Consider the following 26,888-nt stretch of genomic DNA (forward strand, 5'->3'; position numbering starts at 1 on the left):
GCATTATAGTCAGGGCTTGTTTTTTTCTTGTGTCTGCTGTGCATAAGCTTAGAACGTAGGGTGGACAGGGGATGACGGAGAGGGACTTGTCTTGGGGGCATGATGCATTTCTGAGCATGGCAGGTAGAAGCTCCTATTGGACCATTGGGCAGAAACACACACCTGGTCTCCGAGCAGAGACATCCCTGCTGCTTTCCAGGCAGAGAGTGGAAGAGGAGAGGTGGCAGGGAAGTCAGTGCTGTGTGGTCAGACTGGCAGGAGTGCCACGTTGGCTGTGCTAGTGCACTGGCAACCCCATCCAACCATCTTAGCAGCTGGCAACTGTGCCACTACCAGGAGGCAAGGTGCACAGTGACGTCCCTCCATGCTGGCTGCTCTTGACTCCCACCTTGTGGCCTCTTGTCAGTGGAAGCCATGCATCTTCCCTGTTGGGTTGCTATCAGGGATATTGCCTGTGTCCTCTCTGGTTGCAGCACTGCAAGACCTCCTCTCCCAGCAACACAAGGGGCGTTTCAAGCATCTCCCAGTACAGGGGAGGGCAACCATTTTTCTCTTGGGGGCAGTCTGTTAGAGGACATCAGTGGGTCAGAGGCAGTGGTGAGCAGGACTAAAACCGAATGCTTTCTCTCTTTCTGAGCCCACCTCTCTGTGCCCCACTGATAGGAACATTGGAAGGTGCTTTATACCCAACTGCTCCATCGACTTCAGTATTGTCTACAGAAGGGCAACCATTGGTTGTCCAGATGTTGTTGAACTACAACTCCTGCGAGCCCAAACAAGCAGTGGCCTCGGATGACGGAAGTTGTAGTTCATCAACATCTGGAGGGCCAGAGTTTCCCAACACCTGCTCTGCACTGACTGGCAGCAGCTATCCAAGCACATTCCCAGCACTACCTGTTGGGGATTGAATTTGGGACCATCTGCATGCAGGAAGTGCTCTGCCACTCTCCTGTGACACCTGCCTTTATGTGTATATCCCATGGATGGGTGACCTAATCTCTACTTCCTGTTTGCTTTTGAGTCTTTTCATCAAATAAAGCTTAGGACTTTTATCAATCCATTTCAAACTCATCTCTGCCTCCACAAGGGACATTGTTTTTTTTTCCATTTTAAAGTGGGTTTCCAAAAATTTGAATTAAAAATCTCAGTGGAATGTTGCTTTCTTCATTGATTAGGTGAGGCTAAATTATGTGAAGCATAACTTAAATTAAGTGTCCTACATTGACTATAGCAGCCAGCTTTGCTTCTTGTAGGAGTTGGGACCTCTAAAATATGGTGTGTTCCCCCTTTTCACAACAGATCTTTATGGGAAGACCCTTACTTGTTTAAACCAGAAAGATTTCTGAATGTAAATGGAGAGCTCAACAAGAGCTTGGCTGAGAAGGTATTGATCTTTGGAATGGGAATACGGAAATGTTTGGGAGAAGAAGTCGCCCGCAGTGAAGTCTTTGTCATCCTCACCACCATCTTGCAGCAGCTGAGGCTGGAGAAACCTCCTGAAGATCATCTAGATCTGAATCCAGTTTACGGGCTGTCCATGTCACCTAAACCATACCGAATTAAAGTATTATTGCGCACTTGATTGTGATGAGGGCAACAGCTTTGCTTTTAAAACTCAATGATAATGCAGTATGAACTAATGCAGTGAAAACTAATCCATGAACCTTGTGCGACTATATTGCATCTGTCAGGAGAACCATGCTGGGTTTTTTGCTTATTATGATTTTTTAAAATCACTCTGATGACAGGTATGAGATTAGCTAGAGAGTGAATTTAATCCAGGCTGTTCATGAGCAAGTTGCCCATATATCTTTTATGTTTTGTCTTGCAGGGCATAGAACTATGGGAGGAGGGGACATGCAGATGAGTGAAAGGGTGAAAGGCTGTTCTGCAGTACCAAGACCTTGAGCTGGTGGAGGGAATTGCTGCTCTTAACTGGGTCTCCCGACAGGGGTGCCAACTTGAATAAAATACTGTGGGGGCCCAGGTAAGCCCCACACTGCATAATCGATCACATGATGCAGTGCACACACACCATTTGAATGGGAAGGCCCATCAACTTTGTGGATCTATTACATTACATCTAATGGCTTCTGTAAGAAGGTGACCCAGAGGTTTTTGAGCCCACAGCTTGACGAACCACATTCTTTCTGTGGCTCTCCTGTTGAAGCCACTTACACTGGGATTCCATTACAGGAAGTGGGGATTTCCCCATAAGAGAGAGAATGAAGCTAAGAAATAAGCATAGGGGTATGTTTATCTAAGCAAAGAGTTGAAAGCGAGAGACTGTTCCCTAGCATGTGAAAGAGGGCAGAGAAAGAGACTGAGAGATCTTACTCTGGAAGGTATTGGCACCATTCCAAAACCTGGTGCCTGTGGTGAGCTGATGTCAGCTGCAGTTGAAACCATCCGGGCAGCACCAGCTTGGGGAAGAGGTTGCAAGGTGTTTGGCTTCAGGACTCTTCTCCCCCCATGCCTTCTTCCTACCTTGCAGTTTTTCTCTGGAGAAATAGCATTAGCAAATGGATAAACTTCCCCACATAAAAAAATCATTGCTCTTGTAACGGAACAAGGTAGCTGTCAACTGTTACCTAAACAACTTTCCATGGTTTCGTTATTGTTGCCAGAATCGGTTATGGCTGATGCAAGTCTGTTGCTTCTTGCATGCATCTGACAACGTGCGCTTGGGTCCTCTATAGGCTAGGCCCAGAGCTTTCCCCCCCAGGCGGTACTCAAAGATACACAGTACTAGCACCTCTTTTGTTGCTCCTGTTAAGAAGTGTGACACTTAGTGTTAACAACTTCATGGTGACTACCGGCACCTATTTTTCTAGGAAAAAAAGCACTGGTTGGGCCAAATAAAATTTTTAGATTTTTAAGATGCCACCAGTCTTGTCATTATTTTAAACTATGTTTGCCTTATAGTTTTACATTAGTTCACTGAACAATTGATAGACACCAGGGCCAGCTATATCTATAATGTAAGCCTAGGGTATTCCACTATTCTTATGCGGGTATTCTTATGAGGCAAAAGCCATTCACCTGGCCTGAACAAAAAGTTCATTTAAAAAGCAAGTAGGTGGCAGAGGCAGTGACAAAACACAATCTTTGACTTCAACCAGAATGAATGAGTAAAGAATTTTCAAGATTGCTTCTAAAATAAAATGTGTTGGCAGCTCTTTATCCTCCTGAGGCTTGTTGAATGCTTGAACCAGCCTTCCTCAACCTGCAGATGTTTTGGACAACAGCTCTAATCATTCTTAAATAATCTCTAACAAGCACCGTCTGTTTCCTTATGCTCTGGTTTGGATCACTGAGATCGTCTGATGAGGCACTTCTGGTGGTTCCCAATGCCCATGGAGTTTGATTGGCCTTTACTAGGGACTGAGACTTTAGTGTGTCAGCCTGCTCTGTGGAACTCCTTGCTAGTAGAGACTTGGCAGTTTTCATTCCTGCTGCCTTTTGGATGTCTTCTAAAAATGATTTTAGTCAGACCTTTGCCACGGGAATTTCTTTTCACTAATCAGTATTGATGTTTTACCTGATGTTTTTATTGACATTTTTATTCTCCTTATTGTAATTCTGTATGCTGTATTCCACCTTCTGTCCTGCTGTGGAAGTGTAGTCTATAAATATTTTAATAAATACACAATTGACAATGCTGGCTGTGGCTGATGCGAATTCTAATTCAAAACACCTGCAAGGCACCAGATTGGGGGAAACTTGCCTAAGTTTAGGAAGGGGGTAACAATTTGGGGGGGGGGGGAGATTGAGAATAGCTTGTTCTCCAACTCCAAGGACAATCCTTTTCAGATCAGAGATTTATATTCATTCTCAGCAGACAGGGACTAATATCAAGAACTACTTCACATTAATTTTGAAAGGAATGAGCTGAGAGTTTCAAAGTTCAAACTCATGTTCCATTTGTGTGAGCCTAGTTGGTGGGCAGGTTTCTTTCAGTCCACACTTGAAGAAGTAATGCACAAAAAGGAAAATTATGTAATGATTTTCTTGAAACAACATATTGAAACAACTTGAACATCTCTTACAGCAAGTTCTTTTCTCCAACTCAGCTGAACTCTTCTGCTTTTAAATGTTTTCCTATATATTTTTAGCTTAATCTCCACTCCTGAGTTTCCTGCTTTGTTGAACTCCTGGCACTTATCTTAACTGTCCCTGGAACTGTTGCATTCGCTGTTTTGAAAAATGTGGGGAAAATAATGTTTATTACTTTGTACATTAGAAACATGCATATTTCAGTGGATTTCTTTTCTTTTGGTGTTGTGTGGTTTGCAATTTCACATGAAGGCTCTCATCTCTGCTATACTTTCTGTGCTTAGAACAATTTTTGTCCTTTTCACAAAATGCACATATTTTCCTAACAAGCTTCATTAATTCATCAGCCAAAAGCATATTCCATGTACAATAACAAGCACAATGTAATTCTGAGAGAAAAATGACAAAACTGGTAATGAAATAGACAGGACAGCAAGAAAGGTCATTGATAACATTGGGAGGTAATGAATGTTGATGGCAAGGACCTGTTCTTCATTTACCTTGCTTGAAATAATATATCAAATTCTCTGTTAGACTGCCAAAGGTGTTTGACTGTTACCCCCTTGGAGGGATGGGGATTGGACAGATCAGTCTCTATCACTTTTGCACATCTTCATCAATCCTATCTGCCCTCTCCTGTTTTTAATAAATAATAAATTCTTTAAATTTATTTATTTAAATTTATTTAAATTTATTTATTTATTAAATAAATAATTTAATTCTTAATAAAAAATTAAGAATGAAAATTAGCATATTTTCTCACAAAATATGCAGTTCTAATTTTACCACTGCCCCCCTTCTCACAAAATACACAGTTCTAAATCCCCCTGGCTCTAAAGTAAGCATTTTAAATGTATATTTGCTGCTTTATTGAACCGAGAACTGAAACACAAACTTTGGAGAAGTGCAAAATGCAAAGCATAACTATGTTCTGATCTGCACTTTATTGTGGGATGTGGTGGCATAAGTTAGCTCTTGCTGGAATTCATAAAGATTTGCTACAGGATCAGAGTTTCAGGTGGTAGGTAAGAGGGCAGGCACTGTTGCCTGGATGCATCTCACCAGAGGAGAGGGCTTGGTCACGATGGTTAGTTGAGGGAAAAGACCAGTCCATGAAGACTGGCTCTTTTTCGCTCATCTTAATTCCAGCCTGGGTGAACTCTGGCCAGCTGCTTCTCATCTCACTTTCTGGAGGCCTGGTAGGTGGCACAGCACCATAACAGTTGTAGTCTAAGCCGAGGCCAGATCCGTGAAAGGATCCCAAGTATGCAGAGTGGACAGTGTAGGAGGGAGGATTGGGTAAAACTAGTACAGCTGGGCAAAGGGCAACAAGTTAGAATGAAAACAAGGCATGGAGCCAAGGAGTTCTGTCCTTTTACTGCACAAACTGCCATCAGGAAGAGGAAGTGTGTGTAGAAGGTGGAAAGAGCAGATTTTACATGTTCAAAGTAAATAAATAACTTTAGCTAACTATTTTTGTTTTAAAACATTTATTTATCAGTGCCTGAATCATCATTTTATGTATATTTGCTTTTTAATTGGTTTGTGGATTTTAGCTATATGTTATCTACAGTTTTATTTGAACTCTGCAGAGTTCTTTGATGAAGCAGCTTGTCAATCTTATGAATAAATCTTAAAAATGGACCTTCTTAGTAAGTGATCATACAGAGAATATGTCAGCAACATGCTTTGTGGTGGGAAGTAGGATTTTTTAAAAATGTTACAACCAGTATATTCAGCTTCTTTCTATTCAGACAACAATCATATGTAGATAGAATGTGCCATGTACTTATGAGAAAAAGATATCACTTAAAAGTGGTCAGTTTTGAATCCCTGTGGTATGTTTTGACTATCATTTCATTTACTTTTAGTTCCAACCAATAATGGCATTCATAAGTTATTTTCACATCATTCTGCCTGTTTAGCAGAATGAGCTGCAGCTCTCATTCCTCACAGGAGAAAAGGGTTCAAAAACTCTCATTTCTGCTTTTGATTAGCCACAGCTTGCTATGTTATTTGGCCCTGGAACAGTGGTTAATATTGATTATTATAAGTTTATACAAACTCAGTCAGTAGAGCAAGAGACTCTTAATCTTTGTGTCATGTGTTCAAGCCCCATATGGGGCAAACTGCTCCTGCATTGTAGGGGCTGGCCCTCAGTCCCTCCCATCTCAACAATGCTATGATTCTAAGCTGGATTCAGTAACAGTGGTTTGAAGCTGCCTAGTTTGGAACAAACCACAGTTGGCAGGCCGTGACAACTGATGGCTAAGGAAAGTAGGGCAGGAGAGGTGAATATGTGAACCTGAGGTTCACGGTAGCTCACTAAACCAGAGATGACCCCTTTTTGGACCAAGGGCTGCACTGAACCATACCCAACCCTCAGGGCGGCACATGTCAAAGGGGTCCTGGCCCCAGAGCAAACATGGCTGCGGCCAAAGGAGGTTTTAAAAATGGACACATCTGAGGGGGCTTTGGGGGTCGCAAAAAACTTTTCGAATCACAACCTCACTGTGGGGTCCCTGTGGAACTAGTCGGCTTTTTTTAAAATGACAAATGTGGGGGTTGGGGTTGGAGGACAACAAATATATTTTGGCACCACAGTGTCACAGCAGGGGACCTTTGAGTGCTGTCAGTAAAACTAAACATGTTTTATTTTTATCTTTGAAAGGAAAAAAATGAGGTAAATGTTCTGTAAATGTTTGTACTACACTAGGATATTTCATATTGTTATCAGCGACTAACCTGCTCAAAACTTAGTAAGTCAAGGTACCTAGATATCTGTAGGCTGACATGGGCCTATTCAGTTTCCTTAATATGAACAGATGCATATATGATTGTACGAACAGCAGCAAATTGCAGCAGTCAGATAAGACTGGTTAGAGATTTCAACAACCTGGGGACAAATCAAAAACCTCCCCCCTCCTATTTGAGAAAACATAAAGAAGGCATATCAAAAAGAAATATAAATAGCATTTAATCTAAGTCTTTATGTCTCTCTGTTTAGAACATTGAAGCAGGTTTTCTGAGAAATTTTGAACAGGATAATTTCCCTGTGCAAATTAGGCTAATTTGCATAGGGTACTTTGCATTGCAAAATTTTCAGTTGTTAAAGTGCTCTGGGGATTGTAGTTCTGTAAAGGGAATAGGCACTTCTTCGCAATTCTCAGCACCTTAACAAACTACAGCGCCCAGGATTCTCTCGGAGAAGCCTTGATCGTTAAAGTGATAAAGTAGTGCTTTAAATGCATGGGAAGAGTAAACTCACTGAATCTAACTTAGTCATGCTTAGTAATTTCATTGGGTCCACGCTCACAGAGCTGGCCCACCGATGAGGGAGGGGAAAGACCTGCTTCAGGCAGTAGAAGCGCAAGAGGCGGCGCCCGCCTGGCCCACTGCTGCCACTGCAGCACCCCCTCCCAGCCAAGAGGGAGGCGTTCCAGCACGTGACACTGCTGCTCACCTTCCCACCCCCAGGGCAGAGAAGACAAGCGGCAATGCTTTGAGGAATGCTCTGGCTCTCACCCAGTTCATGGAGATGGTGAGGGAGCAGAACATTCCTTTTCCGTTTTAGGGCAGATCCACACCAAACATTTAAAACTTTAAACCTTCCCTCTAAAGAATCCTAGGATCTGTAGGGTGTTGTTGAGGGTGTTTGGAATTGGAGCTCTATGAGGGTAAACTATATTTCATGATATTATTTTGGAGAAGTCATGTGCTTTAAATGTATGGTGTGGATCTGTGTTCAGAGACCAGTTTTGCTCACTATTAGAGACAGACAGTGTAAACTAAATCCTAGTCCAAAGAGCGTTTAGGATAGAAGCATCAGCCCATATCTGGTCTGTGTCTTAACTAAGCAAATGTGTCTTCACTAGCTAATATACAGTAGACTCTGTCAACAACATATCTGTAATTTGAGAGTTACACCAATGTCCATTTTGCAGAATTTCACTGATCTCTGTCTCCCGTTTCTGTAAAGACCCTTTGACCAGCTCCAAGGTGGCTTTCACTTCCAACAGAAGTTTCTTTTGTGGCAAACCATTATGTGCTTCCTCCATCTCCACCTGAGGGAGAGGAACAAATCTTGATCACCATCTCAGACAATTGAAGTACTGTACCTAGCATAATGTGCGACAATGTATCTAAATTACCAAGACAGGCTGAAACTACACTGAACCTTCTAAACCTTCTAAACCTTGTTTAGAAGGAAATGGAATAAACCACACACTATTGTAATCTGAAGTAGCTCTTTCTTTGACTGCACTCTCTCAGGACTTTCCCAGATTTTCAGGTGTACAGTGCAATAAATAAAGAGTTGGAGCTTATTATTTGTGTGAAATCCAAATATATTCCTGCCTGGAAGAAAGTACTTCTGTTTTAAGGGTGCCACATTTTCCTTGTATTCACACCTAAATCTGAGTCCTGGCTCCTGGCACCAGTGCAATATGACGGGCAGTCTGGAATGTGGCTGCCTGCCTGAGTGCAGTCAAGATCTCTGCATAGTGCCAGCAACATCACTGATTAGGCACAGCACAGATCCCCAGGCAAAATCCATGATGGGACCCAAATATCCATTGCTTGGCCTGAAAAGAGGAGACTCGTATCAATACGCTGAGCCTATTTGTCTAAAGAGAAAGTCTGGTGAAGCCGCCCTCCTGTCCTCCCAAATCTGTTACATTACTGGTTAAAAAAAAAAAAAGGTAAAGGACCCCTGGACGGTTAAGTCCAGTCCAAGGCAACTATGGGGTTGCCGCACTCATCTCGCTTTCAAGCTGAGGGAGCAGCATTTGTTCACAGATAGCTTTCCGGGTCATGCGGCCAGCATGACTAAACCGCTTCTGGCACAACTGAACACTGTGACAGAAGCCCGAGTGCACAGAAACACTGTTTACCTTCCTGTCACAGCGGTACCTATTTATCTACTTGCACTGGCATGCTTTTGAACTGCTAGGTTGGCAGGAGCTGGGACAGAGCAATGGGAGCTCACCCCGTTGCAGGGAATCAAACCATTGACTTTCTGATCAGCAAGCCCAAGAGGCTCAGTGGTTTAGACCACAGCGCCACCCGCTCTTGGGCAGATATGCCAGACAGGAGGACATAGCCCGTGTGAAACCTGGGTTGTTTCTGGGGGAGCAGATGTATTGGGCTGCTCCAGCTCGCTACCTGGCGGATATCCACTACATGGAATACCGCAGACTATTTACCGCGGCTAGGCTGAATGTTCTTGACTCGGCGGTTCTGAAGGGAAGATATGGAGGAGTCCCATATGACCAGAGATTATGCCATTGTGCGTTGGGTGAGGTAGAATCCACAGAGCACATTTTACTGAGCTGTCCCTTCTATAACGATTTAAGACAGTATCTTATAGCCCCATACTTACCCCAGCTCAGTCCCCGACAAAGAGGAAAGCAGACAGCATATCTGCTAAATAAGTCTTCTGAGAAAACAACTTTGTCAGTGGCTAAATTCCTTTTCCTGGCACTTAAGTGTCGGAAACGTATAACTGAATGCCTTGAAGTGGGTTATCTGTGAGAGGTTTAGTACTGTGGCCCTACCTTATTTATGTACCCCTATGATGTTTTAGTTTATAATTCTGTATCGTGTTTTATCTCTGACTATCGGTCGAATAAAGGAAATTGATTGATTGATTGATTGATCTGCAGCAACAGGTGTGGGAAAATGGGTCCCGGCTACTAGAACCAGTGCACTGACACCAACTTGAGGGGGCCCTGGGGGCCCAGGCAGCCACAAAAACATAATTGTGTATGCTCAGCACACATTTTGTGGGGTCTTGGATGTGACTTCCGGGTCCCATCCGAGGCCCTTGAAAGTGGTGTCCCAGGCCTTGCACATCCTCCAGTGCCACTTCTGGTTCCTCATGCAGAACTGGAAGTTACATCAGAGTCCGCATGAGGCCTACACTTTCCACTTTCAAGGCCCTACAAGGCCTCGGATGGGACCTCCGATTCCTCATGAGGTCCTGGACGTCCCACCTGAGGTCTTGCGGGGCCTTGAAAGTGGCGTCCTAGGCCTTGCAGGACCTCTGACGCCACTTCCAGGAGCGATGTAATCTGACACCATGACAACATGTTACATCAGCACTGCTGGACACCCATGATCTGTGGCCCAAGTCGCCGCCTCTGAACGAGTGCTTCCAGAAGTGGCTGAATGAGCAGTGTCAGGATTTCTGGATCCCTCAGAGCATAGGCTCCATGGAGTGGCGGCCCTGCACCACTGCTCTTCCGTGAATCTAAAGTAAGATGACTCAGAAACCCTGCGGGCTGCCCTGTTCATGGGAGAAGGGCACCCACGACACTCCTCCACCCTGCAGAGCTTATCACTGGGACCAGAATCTCTTTGGTTAATGAGACCAGAATCTTTTTGCTGTGATGCTTGAGCTCGACTTGCTTTTTTCAGATTTTACCCATGACACTGCAGGGTAAACTCCCGTATGAATCCCATTTTTGAAGGTTGAGCACTCCAATGTGCTGTACTTCACCTAGCAGATATGAGGTCCAGGCTATTGAAGCAACAAGAGCAACAGAAGTGACAAGCAGCAAGTTTATTACTCCTGCACCAGCCATATTGCCATGCATATCTGTGATTTAATATGTTCTGGCAAAGGGAAAGTGGATGGAAGGCTTACCACAACAGATGTAGACCTGTGAGCAAGCTCTGTAGTGTCTGACTCCTGTGTTGTGACATTAGACTTTTCCACCCCCGCATTATGGTCTGTGATTCCTTTTTCTGTTATCTGAAAGAAATTTGCTTTTTTATACATTCCAGTTTAATCACACCCGTTTTGCAACCAAAAGAACATTTCCATTTACTGCTAGTATAACTGTTGGCACTGCAGAATGGAATTTTGCCTCCAAAGGAATATTTGACATAGCATCTGCTATTTTTCTCCCCTGATTTCAATCAGATTTGGGTGAACAAAACAGAAAGTGAGCTTGGTGAAGTTTGCAAACTGAATCCATAATCAGCCCACATTAAACTCATATATTTTAGAACACTCCCAAATCATCTGCAATTGAGTTCTGCTACTACAGAAAACACTCTAACCCATCTCTCTCCCAGTTAAGTGATTTATAAATGGATCAAATATGTAAAAGGAACTTATTTTCAAAACAGAAAAACTGACCATTTATTCTATTTCATCATCTGCAACACAGATGAAAAGAAGTTTACCTCATCCAATATAATTAATGCCCTTCGTTGATCACAGGGTAAGTCCATTTGAAAATCTACAATTTTCTCCACTTTTTCAAGGTTTACTCTACTCCTCTGAAGTTCTTCAATAGCTGGGAGGGGGGTGAATAGGAGAATGTAACAACAACAAAGATAACTTCTAAAGGGGAAAAAAACAGTTCTAACAAAAGAATTGTAATAATAATTTTGAATAATTCTCCAGAGTTGTACACTTACTTGCCTGTAGCTTCTATCATAGCAAATAGAACTATGATCCAACACCATTCACACAAAGAGCAAGTGGTATATTGTCTGGTTTGGGCTTTGCGATGCACACAAGCATGTGAAAGACAGCATTTGGGGGGGGGGGCTGCAGCATAGTTTGCATGCTCAGTTATCAACCAGGGCTTCTAAAATGTGATAAATGAAACCTTGTGCTTTGGACATTGTAGGAGTCCTTTTGTCAACTCTATTTTTCAATTATGACATTATTAAAAGTCCACTGAGAGACTTCCCATTGAGCAAGAGACATTAGTTTGTAACTACAAATGAAATGCAAGGAAGAAATAAAGGGCACGATGTCTATAATTCATTCAAGCAGTCATTCTTTTGAAGGGAAACACTTACTTAAGGTGTGCTGGTTATGCAGGCAGTCTAGCTTTTGAGTGGTGCTCTTGAGCAGCCAAGCCTGCAAAAGATCATAACTGTTCAATTTTCAATTCTTTTGCAGATCAATAGAAGAATGTCTCATATATATTGTGGTTTTTTAATTTATTATTAAAATATTTATATATTTTCCTTCATTTCACAGTTAAATAGTTTACAAAATATAGTACTGTATTAAATATAGTATGTATTAAAACAAAAATAACACTGAAAACCAACACAAGAAAACACCATGGAAAAATAGAACAACATATTACTAAAGGTTAGTTTTAAATCCTGGAAGTTCTAGTTCTGATGTAACCTGCTCTGAAGCTGCAGGGCAGGCTAGGCTTCAACATAAATCACTTATAATACTGCTTTGCAAATAATACACACTTTAAGTGAGGAGAAGAGGGATGCTATGTGCTTCTCCTGCAGAGCACCAGAGAATGATGATGGCTTCTAGGCTGAGGGTCAAACATTGGCCCTAGAGGTGCAGGGACCGGCCTATTTACAGTATTCCAAATTAAACTCTGTTTGCTTGTGTGTGTTTTTTTTAAAAAAAACCTCCATGGAAATTCACATATTTGAACATATTTTTCACAAAATATGCATTTTTTGGTAAGCATTTAATCAAAAAATGCCAACTTGCCCAGACACCCCCTCCTGCTATTGGCATCAAATGCTTCTCTTGCCAGCTCAAGACATTTTTTTTTATTCACCTGAGCTTATGGTGGACCTCGTTAGCCTGCTCTGATGTTGTAGGATTGCGTTTTACCATGATTCATTAGTTATCTATTGCTTCAGTGCAACTGGTATATTGTGCAGGCATCTCAGATTAACTAGGTACATTTAGGCATGCATGCTTCCCATGGGTCAGCTCCACTGTGACCAGGAAAGTGCTAGATTTGGCAGGGATCAATGAATTTATTCACCTGATCCTCAAAGCAGAGAGAACATGACTTTGGTTGAAATCAGAAAATGCAATGCCAGTGGACTAATCTAAGGACCATTAATTTAATTTACAGGTCCTAATTACATAATCTATGTGTTCAGACATCTGTTTAAATTTGCTAGTCAAAAAAGGAGAAAACTTTATACAATTTCAGTTGGATTTTTTAAAGTCAAATTACTCCAAACTACTTCTGAGTTACCTTTTCATCACCCCATTTTTCCTTCTGCAGTGTGATCTGATTTGCCAGCTCTTCTTTCTCTTGTCTCAGTATTCTGTTTTCTTCCTTCAGTTTCTGGGTGTATAATTATACAGAAATGAGACTATTATCTTAACCAGACGGGCAAATAGAGAAACCTGCTTGCTTGCTCTAATTGCTACAGTAATAGTACTGTAGAAATGGTACCTATAACAAAAGGTTGCAGTGTACCTGGAGGAGCGTCTCCGCTCATTCAGCCTGAGGCCCAAGCCCAAGGGCCTTCTGCTGGTTCCCTCACTGTGAAAAGTGAAGTTACAGGGACCCAGGCAGAGGGGCTTCTTGGCAATAGCACCCTCCCTGTGGAACACCCTCCCATCAGATGTCAAGGAGAAAAAGATCTACACAATTTTTAGAAGACACCTGAAGGCAGCCCTGTATTGGGAAGGTTTTAGCATCTGATGTTTTATTACGTTTTTGTATTCTGCTGGAAGCCATCCAGAATTATCATCAACATCATCACCATCATCATCACCATCATTACAGATCGAATAATAGCTTCTCCGTAGGACTCCAGCCACCCCCCCCCATTCAGTTTCCCCTCCTCTCCCAATGTTTTCTGTCTCCTCCTCCCAGCAATAGCCAGTCAACATTCCATGACCACAGAGCACACTCTGGATTCATTGGGCTGTCTCCCCCCCCCCGACCACCATGGTTTCTTTCAAATGATTTTTTGCACATCTGCAAATATTGGGTTACAAGTTCATGCCTGTGAAGTTGTGATGGTGGCAAACCTCACAGGATCTTCACGGCCCATAAGAAATGAAAATATTTTTGTGCAAAGTAGCTTACCTTTTACTTCCTTAATAAAGAGACTAGTAGATCAGCAATCTGCAATAGCACATTTGCCCTTTATTTATAAACTTAAAGGGCAAATGTGAAATTGCAGATTGCTGATCTACTAGTCCTGAATATTGTTCATATAGCCTCATGAAGTTTTAGGGGGAAAGTTGTATCCCATCCATTCAAGGTGACAGTATTTTCCTTTTTACCTTTGTTGTGTCTTGCCAGTATTGGTTTTTCTTGTCTACTGTCTCTTGATAGGCCTCCAGCTGAGCTCGCAAGTTCTTCATTTTGTTGCTATACTGATTTTTCAGAGCCATCATAGCTTGTTCCTATCCAAAATATTATGATTAAGAAAATAAGCTAGCTTTAAAGGCAACTAAAAAAGGAGTGGCAGGTATAAGCCAAAACCTTTGAATCATGGTTCTTGATACCTCTCCACCTTTCAATGTTAGTTTTCTTTACTTGGTTAAAACTCTGGGGCATTGACTTCAGCTTTGAGCAAATGCTAACAGGAGTTCATTGATTTCTGGATTTTTCTGTACCCAGCATAAAGACACTTGATAGCCTCTAATTGTTATCTAATTGCTAATTGTTTGGATATAATGCTAAAGTTTAGCAGCCAAGCCATGGTTGGGCATTACGACAATGAGCCTCAGAGAGCTCTGGGCTTGCGTGCTGCTCAATCTACTCTTCTAGTGGCCATGAGGAGGAGATCAGAAGGCTCTGTTTCTATTTTAGACTAACTAAAATTGAGAGTGCCACCTGAATCCTAAACTATTGCTGGTCTTAACTATGGCTGATTCGAACAAGCAAACTTCATTAAACCCTAGTCTGAAGTTGACTTGTTTCCACCAATCATAGATAAGATTAACCATAGTTTGCCAGGTTTAGTCACTCTAATGGTCATCATGGAGGAGCAGGGAAGGAGAGATGCACAAGCTACTCTGTGGGTTGTTCTCATAACAGCATTACCTTTAAATAAGCCAATGAATTGGACAAGAGGGCAAAACAATGATCACTATTTTACAACATTTTCATAATCAATCATTTCAAGAATAATTACAACAAAGAGTTGAACCGTCAATGAAAAAAATGACAGGAATAAAGCTAGCCTACATCTTAGAACGCAGGTGGTGCTGTGGGTTAAAGCCTCAGCGCCTAGGACTTGCCGATCGAAAGGTCGGCGGTTCGAATCCCTGCGGCGGGGTGCGCTCCCGCTGCTCGGTCCCAGCGCCTGCCAACCTAGCAGTTCGAAAGCACCTCCGGGTGCAAGTAGATAAATAGGGACCGCTTACCAGCGGGAAGGTAAACGGCGTTTCCGTGTGCGGCTCTGGCTCGCCAGAGCAGCGATGTCACGCTGGCCACGTAACCCGGAAGTGTCTCCGGACAGCGCTGGCCCCTGGCCTCTTAAGTGAGATGGGCGCACAACCCCAGAGTCTGTCAAGACTGGCCCGTACGGGCAGGGGTACCTTTACCTTTACCTTACATCTTAGAACGAGGGTGTGATATAGAGGACCAATGATGAAACAGTTATATGTCAGGACAAGGAGTCAACACAGAGCAATTGTGTGAAGGAAGAATTGTGTTTGGCTCAAGAGCTGATAAGATTTCTATGGCATCGATTTCAAATGGCAACTATGAACAAGTGCATGTAAAAGGTGAAAAAGGGTAAAGGACCTCTGGATGATTAAGTCTAGTCAAAGATGGCTATGGGGTTGTGGTGCTCATCTTGCTTTTCAGGCCAAGGGAGCTGGCATTTGTCTGCAGCCAGCTTTCCGGGTCATGTGGTCAACATGACTAAATCACTCCTGGTGCATGGAGGACCATGACAAGTGCCAGAGTACATGGAAATGCTGTTTACTTTCCTGCCACAGCAGTAAGTCAAACTATGGCTTGGTGTGATCACACAAATGTGTGGGCTCCCACTTTGCCCCTCCCATCTCAAGCTGAGCTAAGCTACCGTTTTGTTGGGAATTTGAGGTGAGAGATACCCACATGGTGGAAGTTGTCCTAGTTCCAGTCAACACAAAGAAGCAGAGTAAGGTCCAAAATACTTTAGCGCTGCAGAAGGTAAGGCTCAGTAAAACAGTTCTGGGTGTAGAAACATATATACAGCTTGTAGGCTTTTGCAAAGATAGATGATAGATGATAGATGATAGATGATAGATAGATAGCTGATAGATAGATACACACACACACACACACACACACACACGTACAAAGTATCTCTGTTGCTCCAGCAATTCAATGCGTAACACAGACTCTGATTCACAGACAGACTCATTCACTCACTGACCTCAGACAGACCAACAAGACTGACTAATGAGCTGGCATGCCTTAATCACATATATAATTGGCACTGGGCCATTGCTGTAGCAACTGGCGTGGCTGAACAGGCACTTGTATTATCTCATCCATGGGCTTTTTAATGCTTATGAAAGAAATCAATCCCTTCCCTAATTTTAGTTACTCCAACAGGTTTAGTTTAGCATGTTGAAGGTCTCTCCTCATCAACCATGAGCTATGATGAAGAGCAGACCTTGGCTACAGTCTGTGGTCAGTGAGGAGAGAACTGAAGCATGGCTTGGGGTTCAATAGGGCTGTAAGAAGGCACTGGTTTCCATTCTAACCCATGCATGCAACACTATTTCCATTCTGCTGCAGTTTGTCTTCTGACAAAAACAAAGTTATTAGTGATGTGCCAGAATTTATGCAGCTAATTACACTATTATTATTATTATTATTATTATTATTATTATTATTATTATTTCAACACCATTCATCATCATCATCATCATCATCATCATCATCATCATCATCATTATCAACAACCATTCATTTAAATGCACATGCCATTTGTTTCAATCCAAAGGAAAGACAGTGGAAATAGAAGTGAGTGGGTGTCACTGTTAACATAAAATTTGTGGGAAGAAATAAGCAGCAGCAAATGCTGGATTAATTTCTGTTCTAGATATGAGACAAATAAGCAAACCTTGGCAATTTCTGCTCCCATGCCTGTTTTAATAGAAATTGTCTGACATCCCTATGGTTCTCCAACTTACGTTGCTCCTCAAAAGACTCTCTCTCCCTCTTTCTGGTTATTTGCTTGGGCCAGGACCTCTGTACTCCACTGATACCACACAGCTAAGTGACAGAACATCTAAATTTGCTTTGCACTTAACAGAAGGCAGCTGCCTGTTGCAAATTTAATCCTTGCAACTGCTCTGATTTACACACCTAAAACACCACCAGAGGGAGCTGCCACCTAATACAAAAACTGTTTTAAACACTGCCGTGTAAATTGCACTTAGCATTCAGCCAGGTGTTGGAAGATAGCAAATATAGCATTTTATATAGAATAAATACAGAATAATATAGTGGGGACTGGTCCACTAGGGGGAATGGGGCACTGACCCACTAGCCTAATCAAGTCTAGTGTCCAGATCAAGGGAAGTCATATTCTGCCTTGGTCAGACCCCACCTGGAATACTGTGTCCAATTCTGGGCACCACAATTTAAGAAGGATGCTGACAAGCTGGAAGGTGTGCAGAGGAGGACAACCAAGATGATCAAGGATCTGGAAATCAAGCCTAATAAGAAATGGTTGAAGGAGCTGGGTATGTTTAGCCTGGAAAAGAGGAGACTGAGAGGAGATATGATCTAGATATGCATCTAGATCAAGGGAAGTAATAGTGCCACTGTATTCTGCTCTGGTCAGACCTCACCTGGAGTACTGGGTCCAGTTCTGGGCACCACAGTTCAAGAAGGACACTGACAAACTGGAACGTGTCCAGAGGAGGGCAACCAAAATGGTCAAAGGCCTGGAAACGATGCCTTATGAGGAACGGCTAAGGGAGCTGGGCATGTTTAGCCTGGAGAAGAGGAGGTTAAGGGGTGATATGATAGCCATGTTCAAATATATAAAAGGATGTCACATAGAGGAGGGAGAAAGGTTGTTTTCTGCTGCTCCAGAGAAGCGGACACGGAGCAATGGATCGAAACTACAAGAAAGAAGATTCCACCTAAACATTAGGAAGAACTTCCTGACAGTAAGAGCTGTTCGACAGTGGAGTTTGCTGCCAAGGAGTGTGGTGGAGTCTCCTTCTTTGGAGGTCTTTAGGCAGAGGCTTGACAGCCATATGTCAGGAGTGCTCTGATGGTGTTTCCTGCTTGGCAGGGGGTTGGACTCGATGGCCCTTGTGGTCTCTTCCAACTCTATGATTCTATGATTCTATGATTCTTCAAATATCTTAAGGGCTGTCACATGGAGGAGGGAGCAAGCTTGTTTTCTCCTGCTCTGGAGGGTAGGACTCAAACCAATGGCTTCAAGTGACAGGAAAAAAGATTCTGACTAAACATCAGGAAAACTTTCGGACAGTAAGAGCTGTTTGGCAGTGGAACAGACTCCCATGGGAGGTGGTGGACTCTCCTTCCTTGGAGGTTTTAAGCAGAGATCGGCCGGCCATCTGTCCTGGATGCTTTAACTGAGATTCCTGCATTGCAGGGGCTGGACTAGATGACCCCTGGATCCCTTCCAGCTCTAAGATTCTATAATTCTATGATTATAGGCCAAAGCAAAGAATTCCATCTGCCCTTCCAACATATATTTAAACCACTTGAGTTCCCTCAAAGAATCCTAAGAACTGCAGTTTCTCCATTACAGAACCAGAACTTTCAGCACCTTCAACAAACTAAGGTTCCCAGGAAGTTTTGAGGGAAACCATGTGCTTCAGCATGTGCTGGATGTGCTTTAAATGTATGGAGCTGCCCAAGTTCAACTGAATGCATTCTTTTACCTTCCCAACTGCATGAAACATAAATAGCAAATACACCCAGAAACCAGGCTGTCTGTTGTTCTTTGTGGGCTGAACAATGACTCCGCTTTCGAAGCATGACATTTCATGCATGACATTTCATTGTGCATAAATTCCTTCTGTTTCTGGGAAATCTACTCAGGTGTGGATCGACTGTGTGTGCATCATCAGGTATGAAGCGAGCACAGGTGTGGTGAGGTGTGGTGTCATGAATAGACAGAGAATAGGGCAGTATAAGTTGTGATTATTCCTTTCTTTCCTATTCTGCATGTGTTATGTACTGAGTCAAATAGGATCCAAACTGCAGCAGTCTGATTGGTCCTAGAACAATAGGATCTAAAAGGCAGCAGTCTGATTGGTCCTAGAACAATAGGATTCAGAATGCAGCAGTCTGATTGGTCCTAGAACAATGCAGCAGTATGATTGGTTGGCAGGAACCACCCAATCATGCTCCAGATTGAAGTGAATCCACAACCTGATTGGCTTACAGTAGAATTCCGGAATTAGCCAATCATGTGCAGCCCATTGTGTAAATAATGTATATAAAGCAGATACTTTGAGGGGACATTCATTCCTCCTCACCACTATGAGCTGAATAAAGAGCATGAAATCACTTTGCGACTCTGAGTATATTTCACTGGCGACGAAGGTGGGATCCTGCTGAGCTGACTGCCACACACAGCACCGCAGCACCACCACCTGCCGCACTGCTGCCTCGCACCGTGTATCCAGGCTTCAGCTCCGGGACACAAGGAACTCAGAATGGCAACCGACAGCAGCTTCACACCGTTCAACCCAGCATCTGGAGACTGGGAATCGTACGCCTCCCGTTTCACCTTCCTCCTAGAAGCCAAAGGGGTCACCGATGACGAAGACGCCAAGAAGAGGGCAATATTCTTCAGCGTTTGCGGAGAGGAGACATTTGAAATCGCCCGGGCTCTCCTTGCGCCTGAAGACGTTGCTACTGCTCCATACAAAACAATAATGGAACAGCTGAAGGGGCACTTTTCGCCACAGTCCTCAGTGGTGGCTCGTCGATATGCCTTCTATGCAAAGCGGCAAGCCCCTGGGGAAACCATAACTGGGTTTGTGACCTCTCTCCACCAAGCCGCCCGGTTCTGCAACTTCTCAGAGCTGGAGAACATGCTTCATGACCGCCTCGTCGGTGGCCTGAGGGATGAGAAGCTGCAACGACGCCTCTACACTTAGAAGAACCTAACGTTCCAGGTCGCTCTGGAGGAGGCCCTGGCAACGGAAGCTGCCAAGAGGTCGACGCAAGAGGCACGGCCGAGCCAGCCGTCCCAACCGAGGGTCCACCACGAAGACCTCACCAACGACTCAGGATCTGACAGGGAGGAGGTGCACCGAGTACAGCAGCGCACTCAAGCAGCCCACATACCACAGCTGCCTCGACGAGAAGGAGGGAACTGCGCAAGCTGTGGAGAAAGTCACGAGAGGAGGACCTGCCGTTTCCGCAACGCAGAGTGCAGGCAGTGCAGAAAAGTGGGACACATCGCCCGGGTGTGTTGGGCTCGGCCCACCCGATGCCAGGCATCAGATGACCAATCCAAGAACCCCAGGTCCCGGGGCCCAACGCACCAAGGCAACTCAACGGAGCTCACGGACTTCCAGGTATACCAGTTGCCCCACCCCAACGTAGAGAAAATTTATGTAGAGGTACAGATAGAGGGGGCCCCATGCCGCATGGAGCTTGACACGGGTTCAACTCTATCCATAATCTCGGCAAGGACCTTAAGGAAACTGTGTCCTACTGGGGGTCCCAAACTCAGGCCGGCCCCATTCACCCTCCGGGACTTCCAGAAACGTAAGGTCCCCACAATGGGGGTGGGGACCTTCAGGGTGCAATACCGAGAGCGGACGCGGCAACTGGACTTACTTGTGGTCAAGGGCCCCTACATTAGCCTACTGGGATTGGCATGGTTTGGACCACTGGGGCTAGCTGTCACCGGGGTGAACCACACTAGCTTACAAGTGGACGTGGACGCCATATGCAAGGAATTTCCGGGGGTTTTCGATGGGAAATTGGGACAGTATACGGCCCCCCCCATTGCTCTACAGCTTGACCCCGCAGTACGACTGGTCAGGCTCAAGGCCCGCTGGGTCCCGTTCGCCCTGAAACCCCGTATAGACGAGGAATTGGACTGGCTCATGGAGCAAGGAGTGCTGGAACCGGTGCCTAATGCCCCCTGGGAAACCCCAATCGTCACACCTGTCAAGCCTAATGGTTCAGTCCGCATCTGCACAGACGATTGTGACGCACAGAGGAGCATTCAGGGTAAAGCGGCTGCAATTCGGTGTCAGCGTGGCACCAGGCATATTCCAGAATCTAATGGACTCTCTCCTTAAAGGGATTCCTGGCGTCACCCCCTTCTTCGATGATGTGTTGATTGCCGGGCCCACACCAGAGGAGTTTGAGGACCGCCTCCGCACCGTTCTGCACCGTTTCCAGACAGCGGGTCTCAAGGTGAAGCGGGAAAAATGTCTACTAGGAGTGCCCCAGGTGGACTTTCTGGGATTTATGGTGGATGCAGAAGGGGTCCACCCGACTGGGGACAAGGTACGGGCCATTTGTGGTGCCCCAGCGCCCAAGAACAAGACTGAACCTCAGGCCTTCTTGGGACTATTGAACTTTTACCATTCCTTCCTTCCCCACAAGGCGGCGGTAGCGGAGCCCCTACACAGACTCCTGGACAAGCGGGCCCCTTGGGTGTGGGGCCAGCACCAGGAGGCCGCATTCCAGGCAGTCAAGGACTTGCTTGTCTCAAACTCGGTCTTGGCACACTTCGACGAGAGGCTGCCGGTGGTGCTAGCATGCGACGCCTCGCCCTATGGCATTGGCGCTGTCCTGGGACACCAACTCCCAGATGGAAGAGAGGTACCGGTAGCATACTTTTCCCAGACACTCAACGCAACCAAGCGGAACTACTCACAAATCGACAAGGAGGGTCTGGCAATCGTGAAGGGAGTAAAAAAATTCCATGATTTCTTGTACGGGCGGCCCTTCACCATGGTGACTGACCACAAACCGTTGCTTGGCTTGTTTGCCCCCGAAAAGCAGACCCCCCAAGTGCTGTCTCCTTGCGTCCTCAGGTGGTCAATTTTCCTTGCCAGCTACCAGTATGCACTGATTCACCGCCCTGGGAAGGCGATGGGCCATGCGGACGCCCTCAGCAGGCTACCACTACCGGAAACAGGCCCCGACCCAGCACCTGCACAAGAGGTTATGAGCCTGGAGCTGCTTCCCGACCGCCCCATTCAGGCACAAGAAGTTGCACACCATTCCAAGAAAGATAGGGTCATCTCCCGGGTCCTGGACTGGGTGTGGAGGGGGTGGCCCAGCAGCAGCCCCGGGCCAGAATTCGCCGGCTACACAACCCGCAAACATGAACTGTCGGCCCACAAGGGGTGCCTGTTATGGGGAAGCAGGGTCGTTGTTCCCCAGCCCCTCCGCAAAAGGGTCCTCACAGCCCTACACGAGACACACCCAGGGGTAGTAAGAATGAAGGCCCTTGCCAGGAGTTATGTGTGGTGGCCGGGGATCGACGGAGAGATAGAGGCCTGGGTCAAACACTGCCAGGCCTGCCAAGAATCCCGCCCAGATCCCCCAAGGGCCCCAGTCCAGTCCTGGGAGTCCGCCCGAGCACCATGGTCACGCCTGCATGTGGACTTCGCTGGCCCCTTTCAGGAAAACATTCTTCATAGTGGTGGACTCCTACACCGAATGGCTGGAAGTCGCACTGGTACCATCCACTTCTACGTCCGCAGCCATCCAGGTACTACGCAGGCTGTTTGCTACCCACAGGCTCCCTGACACTCTCGTCTCAGACAACGGGACTGCATTTACGTCAGGAGAATTCCAAACCTTCACAGCGCAGAACGCCATCTGCTACATCCGTTCGGCGCCATTCCACCCTGCCACCAATGGCCAAGCAGAACGCATGGTGTGGACCACCAAGGAAACCCTTCGCCACATGACACAAGGGGATTGGGAGTACCGCCTTGCCACATTCCTTCTAGCACAGCACAGCACCCCCAGCTCAACGACTGGCCGGAGCCCCGCTGAACTACTAATGGGTCGGCGCCTTGCAATCAGATTGGACCGCCTTCACCCCGATAGAGCTCAGGATGAGGTAGTGGTGGGGGAAGGCAGGAACCCCCGGACCTTCGAGGCCCAGGACCCAGTGTACGCAAAGAATTTTGGGGCAGGCCCTGCATGGGTACCCGCCACAGTCACCAGGGTCACTGGCCCCGTGTCGTACGAGGTGCTAACGGATGGGGGGCAATGCTGGCGCCGCCACTGCGACCAGATACGCCGACGATTCCCGGGAGAAAACCAGGAGGAGGAGGACAAGTCAGAGGAGTCCCAAGGGAACAGTGGGGCAGTGAGGCCCATAGAGCAGCAGGGGCCAGCAGGAGAGGCAGAATCAGTAAATACAGAGAGGACCCGTGAGGCCGAAAGGACACCGGAACCAGAACCACGACTGAGCGAGCCGGTTGCGCCAGACCAAACAGCCCCATCACAGCCAGCATGCTTGGAACACAAGCCAGAACCTGAACCCCGGACCAGGGAACACCCCAGGCCGCAACGCACACGTAGGCCGCCAGCGTACCTTGAGGACTATGAATGCGACCTCCCGGGCAGGACTGGAACTTAGAGGGGAGGGGTGTTATGTACTGAGTCAAATAGGATCCAAACTGCAGCAGTCTGATTGGTCCTAGAACAATAGGATCCAAAAGGCAGCAGTCTGATTGGTCCTAGAACAATAGGATTCAGAATGCAGCAGTCTGATTGGTCCTAGAACAATGCAGCAGTATGATTGGTTGGCAGGAACCACCCAATCATGCTCCAGATTGAAGTGAATCCACAACCTGATTGGCTTACAGCAGAATTCCGGAATTAGCCAATCATGTGCAGCCCATTGTGTAAATAATGTATATAAAGCAGATACTTTGAGGGGACTTTCATTCATTCCTCCTCACCACTATGAGCTGAATAAAGAGCATGAAATCACTTTGCGACTCTGAGTATATTTCAGCATGATTGTTTACTTCCTAGAATATTTATGAAGAATAGACAAATACACTTGTAAATCTAGTGTTCATCTTCACACTTTTGTAATAAATTGGACTTTGCACACATTTAAAAAAGGAAGCAAGACCATTGTAGAAAGTTAGCTACACCTATGCCAAATTCAACAAGCTAAAACCCATTTTTCAACAGGCTAAGGGATGTCCATCTCTGCATATAATGTAGTTTTAAATCTCCTTAATCTTAGGGTGACCATCTTGCATCATAAAAAATAAAATTAAAATTAAAAATGAGAGAAGGAAAGGGAAAGAAAACTCAAACCTAGGTTTGCATAAAAATTACAAATTCTAGTTGATATGTAAAGATGTGCACTATATTACTATAATTTACATAGCAATACAAAACCTCTCACCAAAGTGGGGGTCTGTATGCCTGCTCAGTCTGTCCAGGCACTAAGTGTTGATGGGCAACTTCAAGACTCCTCCTTGCCCTTCTTGTGGTTCTTGATCTTTCATCTGGACTTGGACCTGGCAGCCCGTCCAACAGAGGACTGTCCTCTGTAAAGCAGGAGAGAAGCTACCCTTGCTATCATAAACAGGTCTACTCAGAAGTAAGTCCTATTGAGGTAATTGTGTATAGGATTTCTACCTGAACAAATAAATTATCTCTACCTCCCCCGCACTACCCACTTTGATGCATCATGTGTTAGTGCAACAAAAGTAGAATGTGGTTTGCTGAGCCTTGTTTGTTCTCAAAGTAAATGGAAGAACTGGACCCCTGGAGTTTATTTGCAACTTTAGAAAAATCACCTGGTTTTCTTTTCCTACATGCTCCAGCTCTTTGATTGCCTTCGTGTACCCAATTTTCATCTGATGCATGTCTTTAGCAATCTAAAAAAAAAAAAAAAAAGCAACAGCAGATTGGAACCTTTTATTCATGCCTCCCAACAATAACCATCACTTACTGCAAACTAATAAACAAAGTACCATAGATGGATGCAAAAGAAGGCAGACTCTTGCGTCTTTAACAGTTGTGTACTCAAGGAAATTTCAGCAGGAATAATAGTTTGCATGACAAGCTGTACCTAGGAACCCCCCCTCTAACTAACAAGTGATAAAGGTGGACGAACCCTGCCCTCTTTTTCATCTGTCAGTGCGAAGAATGAGTGCGTTGTGGACAAACATCCATTTAAATGATGACAGTAGTATAAGAGAAGCAATGAATGAATAAAGCTAAAGCACTAAAACCAATCAGAATAATGAGTCTGTTTTACCATGCCATATAATTTAGTGCATTTTATAATACTGTCCTTTTCTGGGTCAGTGTCTGATTTTTAAGATTTTGAAATATGCATTTCATTCTTTGATGTTAAAAAACAGTAATGGTTTTAACAAGTAGCTGTTGTAAGCAAAAGCTGATCATATGTCTGTTTATTCAGAAATCAGATCCCACCAAATTAACTGAGAATGATTATTATATATATGTGCAGGAATGCAGCCTTAATACAACCTGTCCAGACCTTGGACAGGTAATTGCAGTCACTTTGGCATGCTGGGCCATCCCTTTAATCCCATAGGATGGGGAGGCTCTGTAGGGGCTTTGTTGTTTGTTTCTGAAACTGGCAGGAAGATGTGAAGTGAGGCCTGATAAAGAGTGTGGGTGAACTGAACAAGACTTTTATTAGAGTTTGGGAGGTCACTGCCCCTCTGGCGGAATGCGATGCCTGCTGCCAAATTCTGGTTTAAGCAGACACTGGTGTGTTGTGGGAAGATATTTACATGACGTCAGGCTTCGGGGAATCCGGTCCCTCCCACGGTAGCAGTCAAGAAGCAGAGAAACAATTAAAAGTTCTTACCACGTAATTCATTAATATTCACAGAGAGAGTCGAAGGATGCAGTCTTCTTTAAATAATGGCATTGCTCCAAGTAAAGTCCCACCCCTTATGTCTCTCCTCTTCTACGTCACCCTGTGTCGGCTGATCTGGGCTTTCTGCTTCTGAGCTCCCTGTTCTACTACCCTCAAAGCACACCTGGTCCTGGGAGAGGGGGGTGGGGTCAGGAATGCTTTCCAAAGACACTGAATCAGTCAGCTGTCTCTCCCCTGGTGTTTCTTCTTCTTGCTGTTCCTCTTCCAATATTTCCCAGCTTCTCCCCTCTGCCGCCTCTGAATTATGCCCTTCTGCAAATCACTATTCTAAATCTATACTGTCCTCCTGTTCTTGGGAAGATTCAGGAGAAAAAAGGGGGGGTCCCCACCATTTTTCCTCAGTCCAGTCCCTGGCACATGATAGCAGACTACAGAAATATGCACAGACACAGAGAGAAGGTACTCTGATCTCAATGGAAGGAAAAACTGCAATAATTATAGCTCCATCCTAAATAGATTAATGGCAATAAAGATTCCACTGATTTAAATGAGAACTTACTTCCAAGTTAAGTGTTTATACATTGCAGCCTCAGCAAGGCAGTGGCAATTACCTACAACTTGCAACCAGCATCCCTGTGGCTTATGGGGGTGCATGTTGAGGCGGCAGTGAGGTTAGTACAGAACAAATGCATTGGTGGTAACACTGGGTCGGTTCCCCTGGTGCGCTCTCCTAGCATTGCCCTCGATGTTGCCTTGCCCCCCTCTCCTGGTATAATGCAGTGATGCTGGTGATAGGAGGTGAGGTACATGCCACTGCCACACCAACTGTTGCCACCAGCTGCTGCACAGATGTCAGAGTGAACTGAGGCATAAATATTTATCACAGAAAAGATGGCTGGAGACTGGCGCTATTGAAAATAATGGAGGCGCAAGTTGGGGAAGGGCCATAGCTCAGTTTTGGAACATATTGAAGGTCCCGTTTCAATTCCTGGCATCTCCAGGTAGGCCTGAGAGAGACTCCTGCCTGAAACCCTGAGGGACCACTGCCAGCGTGTATCTTCTTTGGTGGTCACTCGTAGCAAAGTAAGATTGTCGTAGCCAAGTAAGACCAGGAATATGGTTTTAATGGTGTGTCCGTAAGTGACTGTGGAGGCCAATTCTGGATCCACATGTGCTTCCAAAATTGAGACATAGGTTTCCAAGCAGGAGTTAATCACAGTGAGGGTTTGCCAAATGTGCCTTCCTCTTAGCTTGTTTCTCCCGTTTGTCCT

The 26,888-nt window shown here is 45.1% G+C and overlaps 2 protein-coding genes across 3 annotated transcripts in view; one reads left to right on the forward strand and one right to left on the reverse strand.

Annotated features, from left to right (window-relative positions):
- LOC307226965 (cytochrome P450 1A1-like) overlaps positions 1-3,664 on the forward strand; it is a 28,201-nt gene extending 24,537 nt beyond the window's left edge. For both annotated transcript variants that reach the window (XM_079995950.1, XM_079995951.1), the window contains exon 7: positions 1,300-3,664. In XM_079995950.1, the coding sequence (XP_079852076.1) occupies positions 1,300-1,582 (283 nt within the window). In that variant the 3' untranslated portion in view covers positions 1,583-3,664. The remainder of the gene's footprint in view (positions 1-1,299) is intronic.
- Positions 3,665-7,009: 3,345 nt separating this feature from the next.
- LOC307226518 (uncharacterized protein) overlaps positions 7,010-26,888 on the reverse strand; it is a 50,818-nt gene continuing 30,939 nt past the window's right edge. The window contains exons 7-13 of the mRNA XM_079995213.1: positions 24,560-24,640; positions 14,093-14,215; positions 13,047-13,139; positions 11,875-11,935; positions 11,248-11,360; positions 10,703-10,810; positions 7,010-8,120 (exon numbers count right to left, since the gene is read on the reverse strand). Coding sequence (XP_079851339.1) covers positions 7,932-8,120; positions 10,703-10,810; positions 11,248-11,360; positions 11,875-11,935; positions 13,047-13,139; positions 14,093-14,215; positions 24,560-24,640 — 768 coding nt within the window. The 3' untranslated portion in view covers positions 7,010-7,931. The remainder of the gene's footprint in view (positions 8,121-10,702; positions 10,811-11,247; positions 11,361-11,874; positions 11,936-13,046; positions 13,140-14,092; positions 14,216-24,559; positions 24,641-26,888) is intronic.

The sequence above is a fragment of the Podarcis cretensis genome, assembly GCF_951804945.1.
Source record: "Podarcis cretensis genome assembly, chromosome: 11".
Taxonomy (NCBI): domain Eukaryota; kingdom Metazoa; phylum Chordata; class Lepidosauria; order Squamata; family Lacertidae; genus Podarcis; species Podarcis cretensis.